At 44.0% G+C, this 21,123-nt stretch overlaps 1 protein-coding gene across 1 annotated transcript in view; it reads right to left on the bottom strand.

Annotated features, from left to right (window-relative positions):
- LOC122810494 (neuron navigator 2-like) overlaps window positions 1-21,123 on the bottom strand; it is a 2,968,645-nt gene that overhangs the window by 991,415 nt on the left and 1,956,107 nt on the right. The window contains exon 21 of the mRNA XM_044082075.1: window positions 3,184-3,347. Coding sequence (XP_043938010.1) covers window positions 3,184-3,347 — 164 coding nt within the window. The remainder of the gene's footprint in view (window positions 1-3,183; window positions 3,348-21,123) is intronic.

Below are 21,123 nucleotides of genomic sequence, written 5' to 3'. Positions count from 1 at the left end.
AGAAAGGTTATTCTTTGGGATGGAACAAGTCTTGATTTGTGCATGTTGACTGTATATCCCAAGGCCTGTAGAAGATTGATGGTATAATTTAAGCCCTTTATCAGAGTTTGTTGGTTGTCCGCTTGTATAAGGCAGTCGTCCAGATATGGGTAGATTTGAATCCCTGAGTCTGCAGTGTGTTATTACTGATGCCAGGCATTTCGTGAATACTCTGGGCGCAGTAGATAAGCCAAAGGGCAATGCTGAGAATTGATAATGCTCTGACCTTGCAAGAAATCTGAGGTATCTTCTGCAACTTTGTCTGACAGGGACATGCAGGTATGCCTCCTTGAGGTCTAGAGTAACCAGCCAAGACCCCTTGCCCAGCATGGGAAGGAGTTGCTGTAGAGTCAGCATTTTGAATTTTGGCACAATGAGATAAGTATTCAGTACGGACAAGTCGAGAATAGGCCTCCATTGATGCTCTTTTCTTGGAACAAGGAATAGTCTGGAGTAAAATCCTTGGCCTTGTTCTGAAATAGGAACTTTTTCTATGGCTTTCATTTGGAGTAAGTTTGAGATTTGTTTCAAAGCCTCTGTCCTTTGATTTGGTGGCAGACCTGGTATGCCTTTTCTTTTTGGCAATGTGTGGAAATGGAACCTGTATCCGTTGTCTATTATTTGGAGTGTCCATTTGTCTCTTGTAATGTTGTGCCAATTTCTTGAGGAATAAAGAAAGCTTTCCGCCCAAATGTGCTTCTAATTGCGCCCTGGTTGGCGGAGTCAAAGCAGAGTCATTGAGTTTATCCTTGTGCAGCAGTTGCAGATCCTGAACTGCCTGTCTGGATTGGAGGTTGCCATTGACGGCCCCTGTAGGAGCCCCTAGCTTGGCCTCTACCTCTGGCACGCCTGTTTCTGCCCCATTGAAATCTTTCTGTGTCCGGAAAGGACCAATTCTTGGAAGGCCAGTTTCTACTGAATCTAGGTGGTTGGACTTGAAGAAAATCCTTAACCGTTTGTACAGATTTTGCCTTTTCCTCAAATTTCTTTAGGACGTCTTGAGCAGTGGAACCAAATAACTTTTGCTTTTCCAGTGGAGCATCCAAAAGCTTAGCTTTAACATGTTCTGGCAGAGATTGTTCCTTTAGCCAAGCATGCCTATGATGACAACACCTGTCATTGCTGACCTACATGAAGCTTCCAATGCATCATAGCCACACTGCAAGAAATGGTTGCTAACCTGCTGGGAATTATGTACCAGATCCTGAAGGGATTTACGGTCCAGGGGTTCAGCAGAAGACAATTTCTTATGCATTTCTTCTAACAAATACTCTTGATACTGTATCATGTGAAATTGACAATTTAATGCCCTCATAGCAAGAGTGGCAGAAGTATACACTTTTTTACCCCATCTCTCTAATGCCCTGGACTCCTTTGCAGAGGGGAGTGGGTTCTTAGTAGTAAAAGCTGCAACTCCTTTAGGGCCCTGTGAAATAGTTTCAGGGTCAGCAGAGTGGGCCTTATAAAGAAAATTATGTGTCCGGGACCCTGTAATACCTATCAGGCTTAACAGGGGCCGGAGGCAGAGTGTCAGGGGTCATACTAGAGTCAGAATATACATCATCAATCACATTTAAAACAGGAGGAATAGCCAAAGGTCTATGCTGAGGTAAATGAAGAAAAGTTCTTAGTCTTTTCCTGGAATCAGAATATTCCTGGCCCTGCCATTTGAAATGCTCTCTCATAGTGTGAAGGGTCTCCCCAAAGGAAAGCTCTTCAGGAGGGGAGGCTGAGGGAATAGATTCCTCTGCATCCGAATCCTCGTAGGCTGAATAAGTCTCCTCCTGGTAATCTGAGTGATCCGAGCCAACAGAGGCCTCCTCTGAAGAAAGGGAATCAGGGGGATCCATCCTGGCCCTTTTGTCTAGAGGGGGTTGGGAGCCCCTGTCCGGATGAGGCTGAGAGCCCCTAATTAAGGAGATCAGGTCCTCTGCTAAAGTTAAAATCTGTGAACTAGAAGAAGGTCCCTGAGGAATAACTCTGGGAGGCATGGCTTTAGAGTGCTTTGCAGCTTTAGCCCTGGTGAAGGCCTTAATAGACATGGATGCAGGAGGCCTGGCTGCACCACGTGCTGGTGTAGCTTTATCTAAAGGTATGGTGACGGTAGATTCCAATACACCAGTTTCGGAAGGCAATTCTGTAACAGACTCGGTAGGAGCCTCCGGGACCGAGGCTGTCGGTTATATTATTTCAGGGTTCGGAAGTTCCAAGGACTCGGTATCAGCCGAGACCAAAACACTCGCGATAGGCCTAGCCGCGGTTTCAGCCGAAACCGTGGCCCGCGTGTGTCGGTCCTTGTCTTTTCGTTTCTTAATTAAATGTGATGTCGGGGTTTCCGACGGCATTTTGTAAGCAAAACTATCCCCAAAACTCTTCTGCGAACTCCGACCGACGTCTAAGAGTGCGCGGGTCGAAGAAAGCGCAGGCAGAGCAGGCCGAGACGTCGTGGTCTGGGCCTAAGCAAGGGAGACAATAAGAGTGGAAATCCTTATGAGGTATTTGTTTCCCACAAGTTAAACAATTATTAACTTTTTCTGACATCGGCTGAGGCAAGAAAGAGTCCCCAATGGGGTACTTAGCTTTTGAAGTCTTCGGATAGCGAAATTACAGGAGCTGGCCGACCGGCACTTGCGAACTGCTTCTGCTTTGGGCACCACGCGGTAAGAAAGACTGAGGAAGATGGCGTCGGCTGACGCTTTTATACCCCAGGCATTGTGACGTCAGGGAAAGGGCGACATCAGCCGACGCCGGACCCAGACTTTGTAATCCGGCCGACCGAAGGGCTGCCTGAGGCAGGACAACCCATATGTGATGACTGCAGATGCATCCTTGAAGGACATCTGAGCTGGTGAAAAGGCAGACACAAAGAATGCATCTACTAAAAATGCAGTACTCTGTAGAACTACAAAAAAGCTATAACCTACAGTCCTTTTAAGTTTCTGTTCATTTATGCAAACACAATTACTATTTGTAATAAAAGACACAATCCTAATACAAATAAATAAATTCTAGGGCTGGAACATGTAAAGTAAAAACAAGCAAATCACTACTTTTTCCATCTCATAATGATAAAAAGTGCCATAAGTAAAGAATAAGTCAACTAGACATGAGCTTTCATAAATGCTACCATTTTATTTCACTCACCAAGCTGTGCGAAATTGAATCTGGTCCCACCCGAAGGAGACGTTATGCTGGAACCCGGTGAAAACGGCGAGTTCCCTGCACTGTCCTGGATGCCACTAGTTGAATGGGAACGCAACCAGTCTTTTGTGTCTTCCTGAGCACGTAGCTGGAATGAAGGAGCACACCTAAGAATGAAGACAGGAAGGACTAGAGAGTTAGTAGTCAAAAGAAGAATTACTGACAAAAAGTAGCACTGGTTCAACATCACAAAGCAATGCTTGGGAAGGTGATGACAAACTGATAAAACTCAGAAAAAAGAAACATGCACACACCATCCTCCAAGCGCCTATGTCTTCCAGACCCACAAACAACCTGAGGAGATTTCTCCCAGCTTCCCTGATCTCCTACCCCAGATCACTCCTACGTGTTCCTTACTGGGTACCACAGATGTAACACTTTGTTGCATGGGTCCTCTGGCTCCTCAAGGAGTTGACCACAAAGCAGAGTCATTATTCAGCCTGAATAGGACAGTGCAGTGGTGCAACAGCTGCATTGTCACCTCACAACAAGAGGTTCTCCGGTTCAATTCTCGGCTAGAGTGCCTTCTGTGCTGAGTCTTCATGTCCTCCCTACGTTCATGTGGGTTTCTTCCCACGTTACAAAGACATACGTCTGCAATGTTTCTCCCCAGGCCTCTGCTGAAAATTGGCTTCATTCCAAGTCCGACTTTCCCAGTAAACAAATATTAGATAAATAAAACAGTGAGGGATCCAGTGAGAATTAGTGAGTCACTTGTGGCAGCCAGTCATGTACCTTGCCTGTGAGAATAGGTAGTGAAATGATGTCAGAATGTTCTCATCACTCCTTGGATTACCCTGAAATAACCAGCAAGGCCCCTAGTCTCCAACAGACATCATGCATGCATCAGGTTTCTCAAAGCCCATCTGCCTGATAAGAGAAAGTACAGATGTGTCTCACTTACCATAACTGTAGATGTTTGAGTAGATCAGTGTTGTAATATTGATTCTTGGGTCTTCCTGCCATGCAGAAAGCCGTGATGGCCAGATTTCTGGAGTCTATGCATTAGCCCTAGCCAACGGACTTCAGAAGACCAACATCTGGACATCAGGATAGAAAAAGGGCATCTGTCAGCACTATCTTCAGGTCTTCCTAAGCAGTGAACAACCAGTCTGATGCCGGAGGACACCACAACCTCCCCAGTTGTCTGAATCTAAGTGAGAAGCAGGAAAGTCACAACAGCAGGCTGAAAGGGGATGATGAAGATAAAACTATCTGCAGAGAATTCCTTTACCCCTTGCACCCAAAAAATCTGGGGGGGGGGTCAGTAGCTAGAGCAATTGGAGGGTGGGAGTATGTACTGCAATACTGATCTAGTCAAAAATCTAAAATTATACTAAGTGGGACACTACTGTACTATGTTCTTCATAATCAATTAGCGATTCTTGGGAGGACTCTTCAAATCCAACAGTTAGGTCATCTTTATGACCCTAGAAAATAAGGTTTGCAGGATGGCAGTAGTGAAAACTGCTCTAGCCCTGGAGACATTACCTAGGTTACAGTGTTTTGTAAAGGTGTGCACAGAGTTCCTTGTGGCTCCCTCTATGATGGTCTCCTTTGAGGAAAGCACTGGTATTTGCCCTGTACTTGGTGGAGTGGGCTTTAATATGCCCAGGTGGAATCTTCCAGTGCCATGTTTAGTCTTTGCAAAAGCCACCAGTTATTTCTCTGCTCTGTTAGGGAATTTTGTTCCTGTCTAGACAGTCTAAATAGTACCTGATCTGCCTGTGCACATCCAGGGACTGTAGATTTGGGTAGCATCCATTTTAGACACCACTAAACTTTGCAAGAGGGATCATGAGGATGCAGGATGCCATGTAACCCAGAAACTCCAGGAATTCCCTTGCTGGATGTGTTGTTTTTGGAAGAAGGCTCGTCAAGTAGCCTGTCATGAAAGCCATCTTGTACTATGGGAGGAAGATTTTCTGTTAGGCAGAATCTATGACAGCTCACAGAAACGGGATCAAAATGGGATCATTGTTTGAGGAAGAGTTTGTGATTTTTGAAGATGTAAGGTGAGACTAACCTTCTGAAAGCAGTCTATGGTGATCTGCAAACCATCCAGCATCTCTGCTGTGGATTTTCCCCTGAATGAGACAGTCATCTAAACAGTGGAAAATATGTATCCCTACAATTCTGCAATGTGCTATCAGAGGAGCTAGATATTTTGTTAAAACTTTGGGAGAAGTAGACAGCCCAAATGGTAAAGTACAAAACTGGAAGTGAGAGCCTGTTGCTACAAAATCGCAGGTATTTTTTACGACTGTCTGCTATGGGGATGTGAACGTAAGTATTGTTTAGGTCTACAGTAACCATGAAGTCATCGTGGAAGATCATGGGAAGTAATTTTTGTAAAGTAAGCATTCTGAATTTTGAGATACTGAGAAAGCTGGTTAGTAGTGAAAGGTCCAAGAAGGGCCTCCAAATGCCCTCCTTTCCTTGAAATCGAAAGATCCTTAAGTAGAAGCCTTTTCCCTTCTGACCTGGAGGAACAGGCTGAATGGATTCTTGGTGAAGTACCTCCCCAATAATAGGTGGTAAGAAGCTTTCCTGTACTTTTGGTGGTTTTGGAATGTCCAAGAAGTGTTGGATTTCTCTGAAATGGATGCAGTATCCCCTTTTGTATGATGCTGAAGACCCAGTGGTCTCTGGTGATGGTTTTCCATTGATATACGAGGCAGAATCTTCCAGTCAGAGGTTTGGAGAGGAGAGTGGGTAGGGGTATGGGAGGCTGGTGTTGGGATAGGAAGTTGGCTAAGGGTATGGGAGAATGAGGTTGGTGGGGAGAGTGAGTAGGGGTATGGAAGGCTGGGGTTGAACACAGTCACAGCTGGTCTCAGTGCTGTGCGAGCTCTTTGGAGCTTCCTATTCTGTGCAACTGTTCTGGTTGCCATCTTCTGGATTGTTTGGGTGTCTTGCCATGAGGAGGCCTCCCCTTGTCTTGTCTAGGGGAGAAAGGCCAAGGTTTTGAGGGGCAACTTCCACGGTACCTTGGTGTCGGAGATGGATAAAATTCATTCACAGTTTTTACTTCCTTTCTTATCCATCTTCTCGAAAACCTATTAAGATGGAGGTCCAAAAAATTATTCCCTGACTAGTGGAGCAGTTCAGCCTTGACCTAGTCTGACCGGAGCTGGGTCCTGAGCCATGCATGTCTGTTGATGACAGAATATGTGACAGCTGCTCTGCATAGCCATAATTTAGGGAGTGTCTGGAGACTTGTATAGCTTCTTTTACTTCCAGAGTCTGCCTTAGTTAGAATTTTGTCCTTGAGATTCGCGGTACTTTAACTTGTGTAACTTGTAATTCACTGCAAGGATGGCGGAGGTAGAAGTTTTTCCCCAAGTCTGTTTAATAGTCTATTTTCCCTATGACTAGGAAAAGGATGTCTATTTGGCCCCTTAGATACACCTTTTTGTGAATTCAGTAGAGACTAAAGGGGTCAGCCTTGGGATTTTTGCAAAGGTGCGTATGAGATTCAAGCACTCTATTATAAAGTCTGTCTAGTTTCCTAGGCGCAGGGAGCAAAGATTCATGTAAAGTAATTTCTTCAAAAACATGATCCAGTACTAGTGTTGTGATGTCCCCAAACTGAGCCGGAATCCTCACCACTGAAACTGTAGAGGGGTGTTTACTTGGAACAAAATTAGATATACACAGTATTTCCAGATCCAGCTCTCTGCATCAAGCACAATTTCCCTTAAGAGTACACAGGGAACACACTCAGTCCAGGGGCTGGTTTCTCTTGCTCTCTCTCTCCAGGCCCCCAAAAAGACACCCCACTGGCACAGTTGTAAAGCCGAGTCCACAGCTGAGTGGCCAAGCAAAGTCCTCCAGCACCCTTTCTGTGAAACCAGTGCTCTGTGTCCCTGCCCCAAGTAGCTGACATACACACTTTGATATTTGATTTTCACACACACATCTGGGAAAGGTTGGCACAGATTTACTAGCTATGCCCCTTCTGCCCAGACTATAAAGTAGTTACACTGCCATCAGGCACTCCAAAGCCAGCTACTCTAAGGCTCTTAAAAGGGCACCCAATTATACTGAGTGAACTTAGTATTAATACAAATGACAGTGTTTGAGCAATGCAGTAAGGCTTTCAGGAGTGGCCACAGAGTAACCAAATAGATACAAGTACTCCCAAATGTTAAAATATTCTCTAAAAGGACCAGTCAAAATGAAAAGTTTAAATATATTTAATAATAAATAATAAAAGACCATAAAAATATTGTATATCTATTTACAGTAAACACCAGAGTTCCAATCACAGTAAATATTAAAATAAGACAGATGACTAGAATCACAAAAGATACAGAAAAACAGTACTTAAGTAACCTCGCTATATTTTTCTAAAGAATTACTATTCCCTGGTCACTTACTAGAGCAAGGAAAGATGAAATAGGTGAGGGGCCCTTCTTTGTCAGGTTTCAAAAACAGACTGCTCTGAAACTTCAGTCTCATCTTGTATTAAAACAATTTCACTGATGGATTACATAATGACATCACACATATCTTGTCATCAGACTTCTGGTTCCCATACTACCACCATTACTACAGGCTGCCAGGATTAACCACAGATGTGTTACCTTACACACCCAGAGCTTTGCTAAGATGTGTTATAGCATCTGGAAGCCAAAAAAACATTTCAACATTTGCGCCTTTCCAGGGTAGCAAATAGTTTACTGCTATGGACAATAAAACAAAGACTCCTAGTCCTTGTTTTCACAGACATTTCGTCTCTGGCTGCAATCAGAACTGTAAGATACAATCTCTATGGCCTACCAAATAATTTAATTTCAAAATTTTCAAAGTTAAACTATCCAAAAAGCACACTAGCGGACAGTTAAAGGTAGCTCAGTAAAGTCAGAAGCAACAACACCATAAACAAAGCTAAACCACCACGGAGAAGTATGCATCTCTTAACACTACCGTGATAAGAGCAAATATAAAAGTTTAATATATTCACAATACACACAGTAAAACTTTCAGGAATAAAATACTAGACAAGTGTTTTCGGCTAATGCCTTCTTCAGATCGTAAAACAAACGCTGACAGACGTCAGTCTTTGAATGTCTATCAGCTAGGTATGATACAAAGACTCTGGAAATCAGGCCAGTCATTGGTTTCTGCATGGCAGAAGTCCCAAAATCAGTACTAACACAATGATTATGAAGAAGATCTGGATACCAACAGCTTTATCCTATCCTCCTAGCCATCCCTACCATCAATCCATGTCCGCTCCTGAAATCAGGTCACCAGTGACAGGTAGATAACCTGCCTCTGAGCTATCAGGTTGGCTCTTAAACTACATTATATTTCTCTTTACTATCCCTGTTTTGGTTAAGTGAGTTACACTCAATCCAAAACTAACCGGCACATTAATTACTGAAATATATTTAAATCAAGACTCAGATCAGTACTCCTTTTTAAATCAGCATTCGGGTCATATCAGTAGTCCTTTTAAATCAGCACTCTGGTCAGGTCAGTACTCCTTTTAAATCAGCACTCGGGTCAGGTCAGTTTTAATTCAGCACTCGGGTCAGGTCAGTACTCCTTTTAAATCAGCACTCGGGTCAGGTCAGTACTCCTTTTTAATCAGCACTCGGGTCAGGTCAGTACTCACTCTCTGAACACTGAAGTTATTTGCTAGAGCTTTGAGATTCAGAGCAGACTGGCAAACTGATTAAATATTTCTACGTTTGCTGCAAACTCTACATGCACTCACAGCATCTCCATTTTTTTCTCAGGCCAGTGGGAAGGATGCCTGTCCCTGCTGGCCATCAGTCCAGCTCCTACTTGTTAATAAAGCCATGCACCCCAATGGTTTATGCTGCAGACATTAAGAACAGCATCATCATCATCTGTTACATCATGAAGACACTACTTCGATGAAAACACTTACTGGGTACAGCAGAGACAGCTACATCAAACTCATCTTCAGCCTAGCTGTAAGAAACTAAGTTAATCATTTTGGCTATCAATAATAATTCAGGCATAGAACTTGCCAAGTTTCTAAAATAACTCAGCATAAGAACAATTTGGTGGTCAGGATGTAGTCAGTCACACTTGTCCAACTTTAGGCTTCAACCAAAACTGTGGCCAACAGCTACAATTCTGAACTGCAGTGATATTGCTGCACTGGTCACTATAACGAATATAGTGTAGATATGTGATTACCTTTACCATAACAGTACATCTTACGGACCACTGCTGTAACACAGACCCCACCATCTACCAGTCCCCAAGGTATCTTCTTTTCCTGTTACTTGGTTTTCTGAAGGCAAGGATACAGTGATAAAAGATAATCCACAGACAGGAAGAACCGAACCAAAAAGCACAAAGTGCAGTTTTATTGAACAACAAACAGGTCAATAAATCAAGCGCTTTCGCCAGGTAAATACCTGGCTTTCTCAAGATAAAAAGTAGTGTGACTGAAAAGTTTAAATACTTAAGCATCTGATCACATGGTACTTAATTAGTTCAACAAACATCCACTTAAGAAGGCAGTTAATTAGTAACTGAACTCAGTGAGTGAAAAGTATGCATATGAAAATGCAGAATAAAAGTTCAAATGGTGAAAACACTAAAAAATCATTTAAAAATGATGTACAAACGTGCATAAAAAATCACACGTGTAAGATAAAAGACATTTACTAATTGTAACAAGAAAATCATAGCCTAGCCCTTCTCAGCTTTAGTACACTGGAAATATTAATGGCCTCATTGAGACCAGGGAAGTTTGCAAGGATATAGTGATGTTTTTAACCTTTATACGGTGGAGGTAACCTACAAAAAACAATGAACCTTGCATACTCCACCTGCTGTGCCCATGTAGTTTTATTGCTTTACTGTAAATACTGACAATATGAAAACAGCACTTAAGTGTTATTTATGTTAGTAATGACAAGACATAGTGCTAATGCTGAAATTGTCTTTTTATTAAAAAGTAAAAAGTACAGTTTTGTACCTACCATAAATGTAGATGTCCGATAGGAATGCATCTGCAGTCCTTACAAATGGGTTGCAAAGTCTGGGTCTGGCCTCGGCTGGTGTCGCACTTCACCCGACGTCATAGCTGCAGTTCTTCGGGTATAAAGGCATCAGCCAACGCCATTTTCCTCAGTGTTTCTTGCCCCAGATGCCAGGTGCCCTCTTGGAAGGCTAAATTTGGATAAATGCCAATGATTCCAAATAGTAGAGAGCAAACACAAAAATAAGCATGTATGTACATATATACAAACAAATACACCATAATAGATTCCCCCAGCTAGCTATAAGATGGGCAAATACCCTAGGAGCACCACAGAGGGGAAGGCGGGTGGGTAATCCTGACTGCAGATGCATTCCTATCGGACATCTACATTTATGGTAGGTACAAAACTGTACTATGTCCTTCAAGGATGCATCTGCAGTCCTTACAAATGGGTAGAATACCATAGCCAAACTGGAGGAGGTGGAAAAATAAAGTTATGGTGTAGATAGGATCCCATGCAAAACAGCAGTGGCAAAACCTGCTCGGGATCTAGAGTATAAAGGTAAATTATAATGCTTGGCAAATGTATGCACGGAGCTCCAAGTAGCAGCCTCTAAAATGTCCTTGGTAGCCACTCCTCGTAAAAAGGCTGTGGTAGTGGCTGTAGCCCTTGTAGAGTGAGGCCTGATGTTCTCTGGAGTTTTCTTTCCATGGTAGGAGTAACAAAATCTAATGCAATTTCCTATCCACTTGGAGATTGTCTGTTTTGAAATTGCTTTTCCTTCCCTTCCTGTTGCATATGCTACCAGTAGCTGGTCAGTTTTTCTATTGCCCTTGGTCCTGTCCAGGTAGTAGCGTAATTGTCTATGTACATCCAAGGTATGCAGCAGTCTTTCTCCCCTGTTCTGTGGGTTGGGGAAGAATGTAGGTAGGTGGATAGCCTGATTCAAAGAAACTCTGGAGACCACCTTAGGCATAAAGGAAGGATTTGTTCTCACGGACACTCTATCTTGATGGAAGATCAGGAAGGGTTGTACTGCCATTAATGCCTGAAGTTCAATACCCTTCTTGCTGAAGTGATTGCCAGCAGGAAGGCAGTCTTCCATGATAAGTATTGTAATTCTGCTGTTGCTGCTGGTTCGAAAGGAGGAAGTGCCAATTTTTCTAGCACAAAGTTCAAGTCCCATGCTGGTAATGGTGGCTTCCTAGGAGGCTTTACATTTTTAATTCCTCTCAGAAACTGTCTGAGCAGAGGATGTGAGAAGACAGGAGGATCCAAGTCGTATTCTGCTGAAATAGCTGATGCATGAATCTGGATGGAGGAATAGGACAGGCCTGTGTGGAAGAGCTCTGCCAAGTATTCCAGGATGTTGGCTATGTTTACCAGTGACACATCTCCTCCTTTTGCAGTACTCCAAATGAGATATCTTTTCCATTTTGCTGAATAATTTTTTCTTGTTGAGGGTCTGCGAGCCTCAAGGATAATGTCTAACACTTTGGGATAAATTAGGGTTAATTGGTCTTATGCAATGTTCCATGCAGTCAGCTGCAGAGTTTTCAGGTTTGGATGCAGATTGTTGTAGTTGTTCTGTGTTAACAGCAAGGGAACCAGGGGTAGTGGCCATATTTGTTCCAGAGACATGCTCCTCAGTAATGGGTACCAATGTTGCCTTGGCCAGTCTGGAGCTATCAGAATGATCCTTGGACGGTCCTCTTTGATCTTCAATAGCACCTTGTGCATCAAAGGAAGTGGTGGGAATGCATATGCTGTCAGGTTTTTCCAACTGAAGGATAGGGAGTCCACCTTCCAAGCAAGTGGGTGGTACGTCCTTGTGCAAATTTCTTTAGCTGGTGATTGCATGGGGATGCAAATAAGTCTATTTCTGGAAGCCCCCATTTTCTTGTAATGGTTTTGAAGATGTCCGGATGCAGCATCCATTCGTGGGCATCCGTGGTAGTCCTGCTTAATATGTCTGCTAGAATGTTTTCTTTTCCTGGTACAAAAATTGCTTTTAACTGAAAGTTGTAGCTCAGGGCCACATTCCAGAGGTCCAGTGCCATCCGGCAAAGAGGATATGAATGTGTGCCTCCTGTGATGTACCACATAACTGTGGTGTTGTCTGTCCTTATCATCAATAGACCTTGTTGGAGAAATGGTCTGAATGCCTGAATTGCCAGTTTTACTGCCAGCATTTCCTTTAGATTTATGTGTAGGTGCAGCTGGTCTTGAGTCCATAAGCCTTGTATGCACTTGTCCAGCATGTGTGTCCCCCAACCGAGGTCTGAGGCGTCCGTCGTGATGGTTTGGCTTGGTTGAGTACTGTGGAAGGGCAATCCTGTGTTTGATTGACAAGCCTGAGCCCACCATAGGAATTCTTGCTTCAGGCATGGAATAATAGGAATCTGGGTTTCTAAGCTGTGCTTGTGTTGAGACCATAAATTCCTTAGGTACCACTGTAGTTTTCTCATATGCAGTCTGGCATGAGGAACCAATATTATGCTGGATGCCATGAAGCCCAAGGCTTGCAGTACTTTTCTTGCTGTCAGATGGTTCTGCTTTTTAATGCCAAGAAGTAGAGAAGTAGCTGCCCCTGTTTTTCTACTGTTAGGAATGCCATTTGCTTTGATGTGTCCAACTCTGCACCCAAAAAGGTTATTCTCTGGGATGGTATCAGTTTTGACTTTTTTATATTGACTGTGTATCCCAGGGCTTGTAGCAGGTAAATGACCCTTTGTAAGTCTTCTGCTAACTTGTTTTTGTTGTCCGCTTGTATCAGGCAGTCATCCAGGTAGGGGTAGATTTGGATTCCCCGAAGCCTGCAATGAGCAATTACCGATGCCAGGCATTTCGTGAACACTCTGGGCACAGTAGATAAGCCAAAGGGCAATGCTGAGAATTGATAATGCTCTGATCCTGCAAGAAATCTGAGGTATCTTCTGCAATCTGGTCGTATGGGGACGTGCAGGTATGCCTCCTTGAGATCTAGAGTTACCAGCCAAGACTCCTTGCCCAGCATAGGAAGAAGCTGCTGTAGAGTCAGCATTTTGAATTTCGGAACAATGAGGAATGTGTTTAAAGCGGACAGGTCGAGAATAGGTCTCCATTTGCTCTCTTTTCTTGGTGCCAGGAAGAGTCTGGAGTAAAATCCTTTTCCTTGCTCCATAGATGGTACCTTTTCCACAGCTCTCATCTTTAATAATAAGGATATTTGTTTTAGAGCTTCTGCCTTTTGATTTGGAGGTAGGTTTGGCATTCCTCTCTTCCCTGGTAGAGTATGGAAGTGAAACCTGTAGCCTTGGTCTATTGTCTGTAAAATCCACTTGTCTCTTGTGATGTAATGCCAGTTTATTGAAAATAAGGCTAGCTTCCCGCCTAAAGGTGCTTCTAGTTGCTCCCTGGTAGGTGCCAGAGCCAAGTCACTGTGATTGTCCTGTAGTTGTGGTGGTGGCTGTGTCCGTGGCTGTACCGCTGGTTGTTACTCTGCCACTGGCGTCCCCTGTAGGCACCTCTGGATTGGTTTCTGCCTCTTGAACGCGTATTCCTGCCCCTCTGAGCTCTGGATGAGTCTGGAAAGGACCAATTCTTGGAGGGCCAATTCCTGCTAAACCTTGGCAGTTGGACCTGTAAGAAATCTTTTACTGTTTGGACAGATTTTGCCTTCTCTTCCATCTTCTTCAGCACCTGTTGTGCAGGAGAGCCAAACAAATTGATCTTATCCATAGGAGCATCTAATAGTTTGGACTTGACATGGTCTGGTAAGGCCTGCTCTTTTAACCATGCATGCCTTCTGATAACTGTGCCAGTCATGGCTGATCTAAAGGAAGCCTCCAGTGCATCATAGCCGCATTTTAAGGAATGGTTACTGACTTGCTGAATGTTATGTACCATTTCCTGAACAGATTTTTTGTCTAAAGATTCATCAGAGGACAGTTTTTTGGTTAACTGGTCTAGCATAAATTCTTAATACTGGATCATTTGAAATTGGCAGTTCAAGGCCCTAGCTGAAAGAGTAGCAGAAGTGTAAACTTTTTTACCCCATCTCTCTAAGGATCTGGATTCCCTTTCTGAGGGGAGGGGGTTCTTAGCAGAAGTAGCTGCTACAGCCTTGGGTCCTTGGGAGATAGTCTCGGGATCTGCAAAAGGAGCCTTATACAAATGGTAATGTGTGTCCGGGACCCTGTAGTATCTATCAGGCTTAGCAGGGGCCGGAGGTAGAGAATCAGGAGCAGTACAAGCATCATTAAATGCATCATCTACAACAGAAAGAACTGGAGGAATGGCTAAAGGCCTATGTTGTGGCAAATGCAGAATGGTTCTAAGCCTTTTCTGGAGTCTGAAAATCCTGGCCCTGCCACTGAAATTGTTCCCTCATAGCATGCAAGGTTTCCCCAAAGGAAAATTCCTCAGGCGGAGAGGCAGAAGGGATGGACTCTTCAGCATCAGAGTCTTCATAAGGGAGAAAGGAGCCTCTGGAGGGTCGGAATCATCTGAATCATCAGAGGACTCATCTGTAGAAAGTGGCTGAGGGGGCTCTGCTCTAGGCCTCTTCTCTGGAGGTGGCTGAGAGGCCCTGTCTGGTTGAGGTTGAGATCCCCGGATTAAAGAAATGAGATCCTCTGCTAAACTAAGCATTTGAGAACTGGAGCTGGGCCTGTGAGTGGGGGTCTTAGCAGGCACAGTCTTAGTAGCTTTAGCTGCTTTAGCCCTGGCAAAGGCCTTAATGGACATGGCTGCAGGAGGCCTAGCAGCTCCACGTGCAGGGGTTGAAATATCCAAGGGGATAGTGTCATTTAATTCCTGAGAAACTGCAACAGCAGGTGGGTTTTCTGAGGCCGATTCCACCAGGTTGGAAGAGGCCTCGGTTTTCAGCTGAAGGAAGAACCACTTGCTCGGTTTCAGCGGACACTTCGCTGTTGCTTAACCCCACGGAGTGTCGGTCCTTTTCCTTGCGCTTTTTAGACATTTGCGTAGTCGGAAGTAGTAATCTCTGGTTCTGACCGACCGGCACTTGCGAACAGCTTCTGCTTGAGAAAGACTGAGGAAAATGGCGTCGGCTGATGCCTTTATACCCGAAGAACTGCAGCTATGACGTCGGGTGAAGTGCGACACCAGCCGAGGCCAGACCCAGACTTTGGAATCCGGCCGACCGAAGGGCTGCCTGACGACAGGACAACCCATTTGTAAGGACTGCAGATGCATCCTTGAAGGACATCAGTATTTATGACATTTTAAAGCAGCCAACAGAATGACATTGAGTTATATATTTATTTGACATTTGGTAACCGGGAAAGTTCAACTGAGTCAGAAACCCATTTTCAGTGGAGACCTGGGGAGAAAAGCTCCACTAGAAAAATACTGCAAAGATATGAACAAACATAAGCTTTGCATTTACTATAAAGTTTGCAAATACAGACAATCATTAAACCCACTGCATCACTTATGCGAAACTTGCCAATGATTGCCTTTGCAAAGCTGCAGAATGTGGGGATGAACTATGGACAGACGCACCATAATACACACCATAATACTTTCAAGCGCAGAAGTTGATTTAATTGTTAACATGAACAAAAAATTGTTGAGGAAACAATGTAAGACACTACTGAAATGCAGTGTTTGCTGGTGGCTGGACTACCTCTGTCTTCTTAACATAAATGGAAAAAATGCTCAACTACCAGAAATCAATAGTTCTTCCTGTATAACATCTCAACAGCTCATGAACATCAGTTACATATAGGGACTACTCCCCTCCTTGCTTAGTTGCATGATTTGATTCAAAGCTAGGTCTGAAAACACTTCTGGACTGAAAAATTGAGGTTTTCCTAAATGTCACACTGTCTTTGGGGAAGACTGTACAAGGTTCCTTATACATCAAGTGCTGACTATTCAATTATCTTTACTCAGGTAATGGTTACCAAAAATAAAATCTCCCAGGATAAGTGGTTTAGTTGAAATGTACTTGCAGGTTTAAATGGGGATAAAGTCAAATTTTCTATTACACAGGTAAGGTCCCACAGAGGGGACATTGGCCCCCTCGGGAGTCTCTAAACAAAGAATCCCATTCAAAAACAATTGACTGTAAGGATAAAGGCCAGTGAATGTTCCAAGGGCAATCAAGTTGAAACAGATGAGATGGGGACCTTAGAGGAGCTCAAGCCAAAGTCCTTCTTATAAAGGGCCTGCTAAAGCCAGATGGCCATGACTGAAGCAGCCCTTGAGTAGTCTGTCACAGTCTGGACACAAAACAAACAATATTTCCCACTTAGTTGGGTAGTGCTTCTTGGTCTCTTTTAAGAAACAAAAAAACTTCAGTTGGGAAGCTACCCAGCATAGTTATTGGGCTTCGATCCTCCAGGGCTGCTGGTTTAAGGCTCTTTAGATTTGAATGTACCACGTCCCCTTCACCCTTACTGAGTTAGCAGTATCCAAATTGCTGGAAGGACTGGGGGGTATCTCTGCTTAACTGCATGAGGCAGGAGAATAAGAAGTTATGTGCTCACCATAACATTCCATGTGAGTTGTTCATCTCGCCTTCATTCTTGACTAATAGGTTTGGAGCCGATCCCTCGTCTCCAATACAGCCATATGGAAAGCTTGAAGTCTTCCAGTAGCTCAAGGCCAAGCCCCCTATCCCATGATGCACTGTGAATGACTTCAGATCTTGTTTGCTGCGTTTACTATAACCATATACACAGTTATTCCCCAAAAGATGGTAAGAAGACATTGAGCAACCAGGATGAAGCAACATCTAGGCCAGCTATCAGCCGGAGGGGGTAGGAGTGAGTGATGTAAGAAAGAAGGCGAGATGAACAACTCACATGGAACATTATGGTGAGTACATAACTTCTTAATGTGAAGTTGTTCAATCTCTCCGTTTATTCTTGGCTGATGGGTAGATTCCCTAGCACCATCAATTTTGGGTGACTCACGAGAGTAAATTTTTCAGGACCGTGGACCCAAAGGAAGCCCTGTCCCTGGTGGCCTTATCAACTTTGTAATAAGTGATAAAGGTATGAGGTTTTGACCAAGTGGCTGCTGCACAATGTTATCAAGGGGCAGTTAGTCTGAAAACACAGAGGATGTAGAAACTTCTCTGGTTGAGTGAGCTTTAATCTTGTGTTGCAAAGGCATATTAGCAGCTGAATAGACAAAGGTGATACAAATCAGATAACCATTTAGACAAAGTTGTTTTAGCCACTGGTCTACCTTTCTTGGATTCAGAGAATGAAACAAAGATCTGGTCTGATTTCCTGACATATTTTGCTCTATCCAAATAAAATCTGAGCTGTCTGTGAACATCAAGTTTGTGCAGCATATACTCCAACTTGTTGGAATGATTAGGGAGAATTATAAGTAAAAGCATAAAATTTAGATTTCATGGAGAATAGGGAGCTTTCACAGGTGGTCTCATATGAAATGTCCCCTTGAGAAAGGTTTTGCATAACTTGTGGGACATGATATTAAACCAGTCAATCCCAAGATGAAAATTAGATACAGTAGCCAACTGGACCCGAACTATTGCTGCTGCCACTTCTTTGTTAAAAATCATAGTCAAGAATTCTAGTATGGATGTCATGGAGGCTTGGTAAGGGTCAATATTTTGCTTAGAGGCTCATATGGAAAATCTCTTCAACTTGCTGAGATATAATCTTCCAGTGGATGGCTTATGAGAAGACAAAATGATCTGTTTTGTCTCATTGGGAAAGTTATGAAGCCTGGCTATGAGGGGAACTGGAGCAGCCAAGCTGTCAGCTTCAATGACTGAAGAGAAGGATGAAGGTTCCCCGACGGATGTGTCAGAAGGTCTGGAACTGGGTCCAGAATCCAGGGATCTGCCAAGAGATGATGTTGAAGGAATGGGAACCAAATCTGCCAAGGCCAGTGAGGGGCTAGAAGGATGATGGCCCTTTCCCAGGGATTTTGCTTTCTGTAGAACCTTGGGTATTAATGGTATTGGTGGAAATGCATAGAGGAGACCTGGGGGCCAATCGTGTACGAGTGCGCCCCTCGGGGCTTCTCCTAGAGGAGGAATCAGGGCAAAGTAGCTTCTGCATTTTGTGTTGATGTGACTGGCAAAAAAGGTCACAACAAGGCTGGCCCCATTTGCGGAAAATCCTGTCCGCAATCTCTTTCTTGAGGGATCACTCATGTGGCAAAAAGACTACCCTGCTCAGTTTGTCTGCTATCACGTTGGATCTTCCCAGGATGTGTGTTGCCAACAGAAAGCGCTGGGAGGAAAGAGCCCACTGCGAAACTCTGAGGGCTTCTTGGCAAAGGAGGTAAGATTTGGTTCCCCCCTTGCTTGTTCAAATACCAGACTACTGACATATTGTCTGTCTGAATTGCAATCGTTCTTAGAGGTAGAGAGTCTTGGAAGTACTGCAATGCCAAAAGTACTGCTCTCATCTCCAGAACATTGATATGCAAGTGTGACTCCTGATCAGTCCATGTGCCTTGGGCAGTCTTTCCCGGAAAATGCCCCCCCCCCCATCAAGGAAGCTTCCGTGGTCACAATGGCTACTGGAGGGGGTAGAACAAAGGAGCGTCCTATGGTGACATGAAGAGACGTCAACCACCGGTTAACATCTTTCTTGCAAGAGCTTGTAATCAATATTGTGCGGTCCATGGTTAGTTCGTGGTAAGACCATTGGGTGAACAACAGCCATTGAAGGATTCGCATATGCATTCTTGCTAATGGTATGGCTAGGATTGCTGCAGCTATCATACCCATCACTTTCAGAACTTCTGCAGCTGGTGCTCTGTCTTTCAATACCAATGTGCTGATATGCTGGTGAAGAAGAAAGACTCTTTCGATTGGTAGCCTTAGAGTGGTAGTTGAAGTGTCTAGCTCTGCCCCGATAAAAACGATATGCTGCGATGGCGACAAGGCAGACTTTTCTGAGTTGACTGTAATACATAAATGATTTCAGAGTGACAGTGTACTCTCTTGCCTGAATAAGTTGATGTCTAGTGGTGGCAGTAAGGAGCCAATCGTCTAGGTACGGAAACACCTGGAATCCTAGACTCCTCAGGTGAGCCGTGACCACTGCCATGCATCCGGGGGCTGTAGTGAGACCAAAGGGCAGGGCTCGAAACTGAAAATGATTGGCTCACAGCCGGAAATGCAGGTGATCTCTGGATGGCCTGGCCATCTTTATGTGGTAGTACGCATACTTGAGATCTATCGAGCACATCAAATTGTCTTTCCCCAAGAAGGGAAGTATAGACTGAAGCGTGACCATCCAGAACTTCTCTTTCTTTACATATTGGTTGAGTCTGCTGAGGTCTAAAATGGGTCTCCAGTCCCCTGTTTTCTTTGGAACCAAAAAAAATCTTGAGTCATCATCATCATCTTTCGGCTTTTCTCGTTAGGGGTCGCCACAGTGGATCATCTCTTTCCATTTCTTCCTATCCTCTGCATCTTGCTCTTGTCACAACAACCGCCTGCATGTCCTCTCTCACCATGTCCATAAACCTTATCTTAGGCCTTCCTCTTTTCCTCTTACCTGGCAGCTCCATCCTTAGCATCTTTTTCCCAATATATCCATCATCCCTCCTCAGCACATGTCCAAACCAACGCAATCTCGTCTCTCTTGCTTTGTCTCCAAACTGTCCAACATGAGCTGACCCTCTAATATACTGATTCCTAATCCTATCCATCCTAGTCACACCGAGTGCAAATCTTAACATCTTTAACTCTGCCACATCCAGCTCTGACTCCTGCCTTTTTGTCAATGCCACTGTCTCCAACCCATATAACATAGCTGGTCTCACTACTGTCTTGTAGACCTTCCCTTTCACTCTTACTGGTACCAGTCTCTCACAAATCACTCCTGACACTCTTCTCCACCCATTCCACCCTGCCTGTACTCTCTTCTTCACCTCTCTTCCGCATTCACCATTACTCTGAACTGTTGATCCCAAGTACTTAAACTCATCCACCTTTACCAACTCTACTCCCTGCATCCTCACCATTCCTCTACCCTCCCTCTCATTTACACACATATATTCTGTCTTAGCTCTGCTGACCTTCATTCCTCTGCTCTCTAGAGCATATCTCCACCTCTCCAGAGTCTCCTCAACCTGATTCCTTCTCTCACTACAGATCACAATGTCATCTGCAAACATCATAGTCCATGGGGCCCTCCTGTCTGATCTCATCTGTCAATCTGTCCATCACCACTGCAAATAAGAAAGGACTCAGAGCTGATCCTTGATGTAATCCCACCTCCACCTTAAACGGATCTGTCACTCCCACTGCAGTCCTCACCACTGTCACACTACCCTCGTACATATCCTGTACCACTCTTACATACTTCTCTGCCACTCCCGACTTCCTCAAACAATACCACAACTCTTCTCTAGACACCCTGTCATATACTTTCTCCAAGTCTACAAAGACACAATGCAACTCCTTCTGACCTTCTCTGTATTTCTCCAATAACACTCTCAGAGCAAACATTGCATCTGTAGTGCTCTTTCCTGGCATGAAACCATACTGCTGATCACTAATCATCACCTCCCTTCTTAACCTATCTTCTACTACTCTCTCCCATAACTTCAAGCTGTGACTGATCAATTTTATCCCTCTGTAGTTACTGCAGCTCTGCACATCACCCTGATTCTTAAAGATAGGTACCAAAACACTTTTTCTCAACTCCTCAGGCATCCTCTTACTTTCCAAAATTTCATTAAACAATCTAGTTAAAAATTCCACTGCCATTTCTCCTAGGCACCTCCATGCTTCCATTGGGATGTCATCTGGGCCAACAGCCTTTCCATTCTTCATCCTCTTCATAGCTGTCCTTACTTCCTCCTTGCTAATCTGTTTCACTTCCTGATTCACTATGCCCACATCATCCAACCTTCTCTCTCTCTCATTCTCTTCATTCATCAGCCTCTCAAAATA

This window comes from Protopterus annectens, chromosome 9.part0, assembly GCF_019279795.1.
Source record: "Protopterus annectens isolate FY-2018-M chromosome 9.part0, PAN1.0, whole genome shotgun sequence".
Lineage (NCBI taxonomy): Eukaryota > Metazoa > Chordata > Ceratodontiformes > Protopteridae > Protopterus > Protopterus annectens.
The sequence above is the reverse complement of the archived record's forward strand: the minus strand, read 5'-3'. Positions and strand labels throughout refer to the sequence as shown.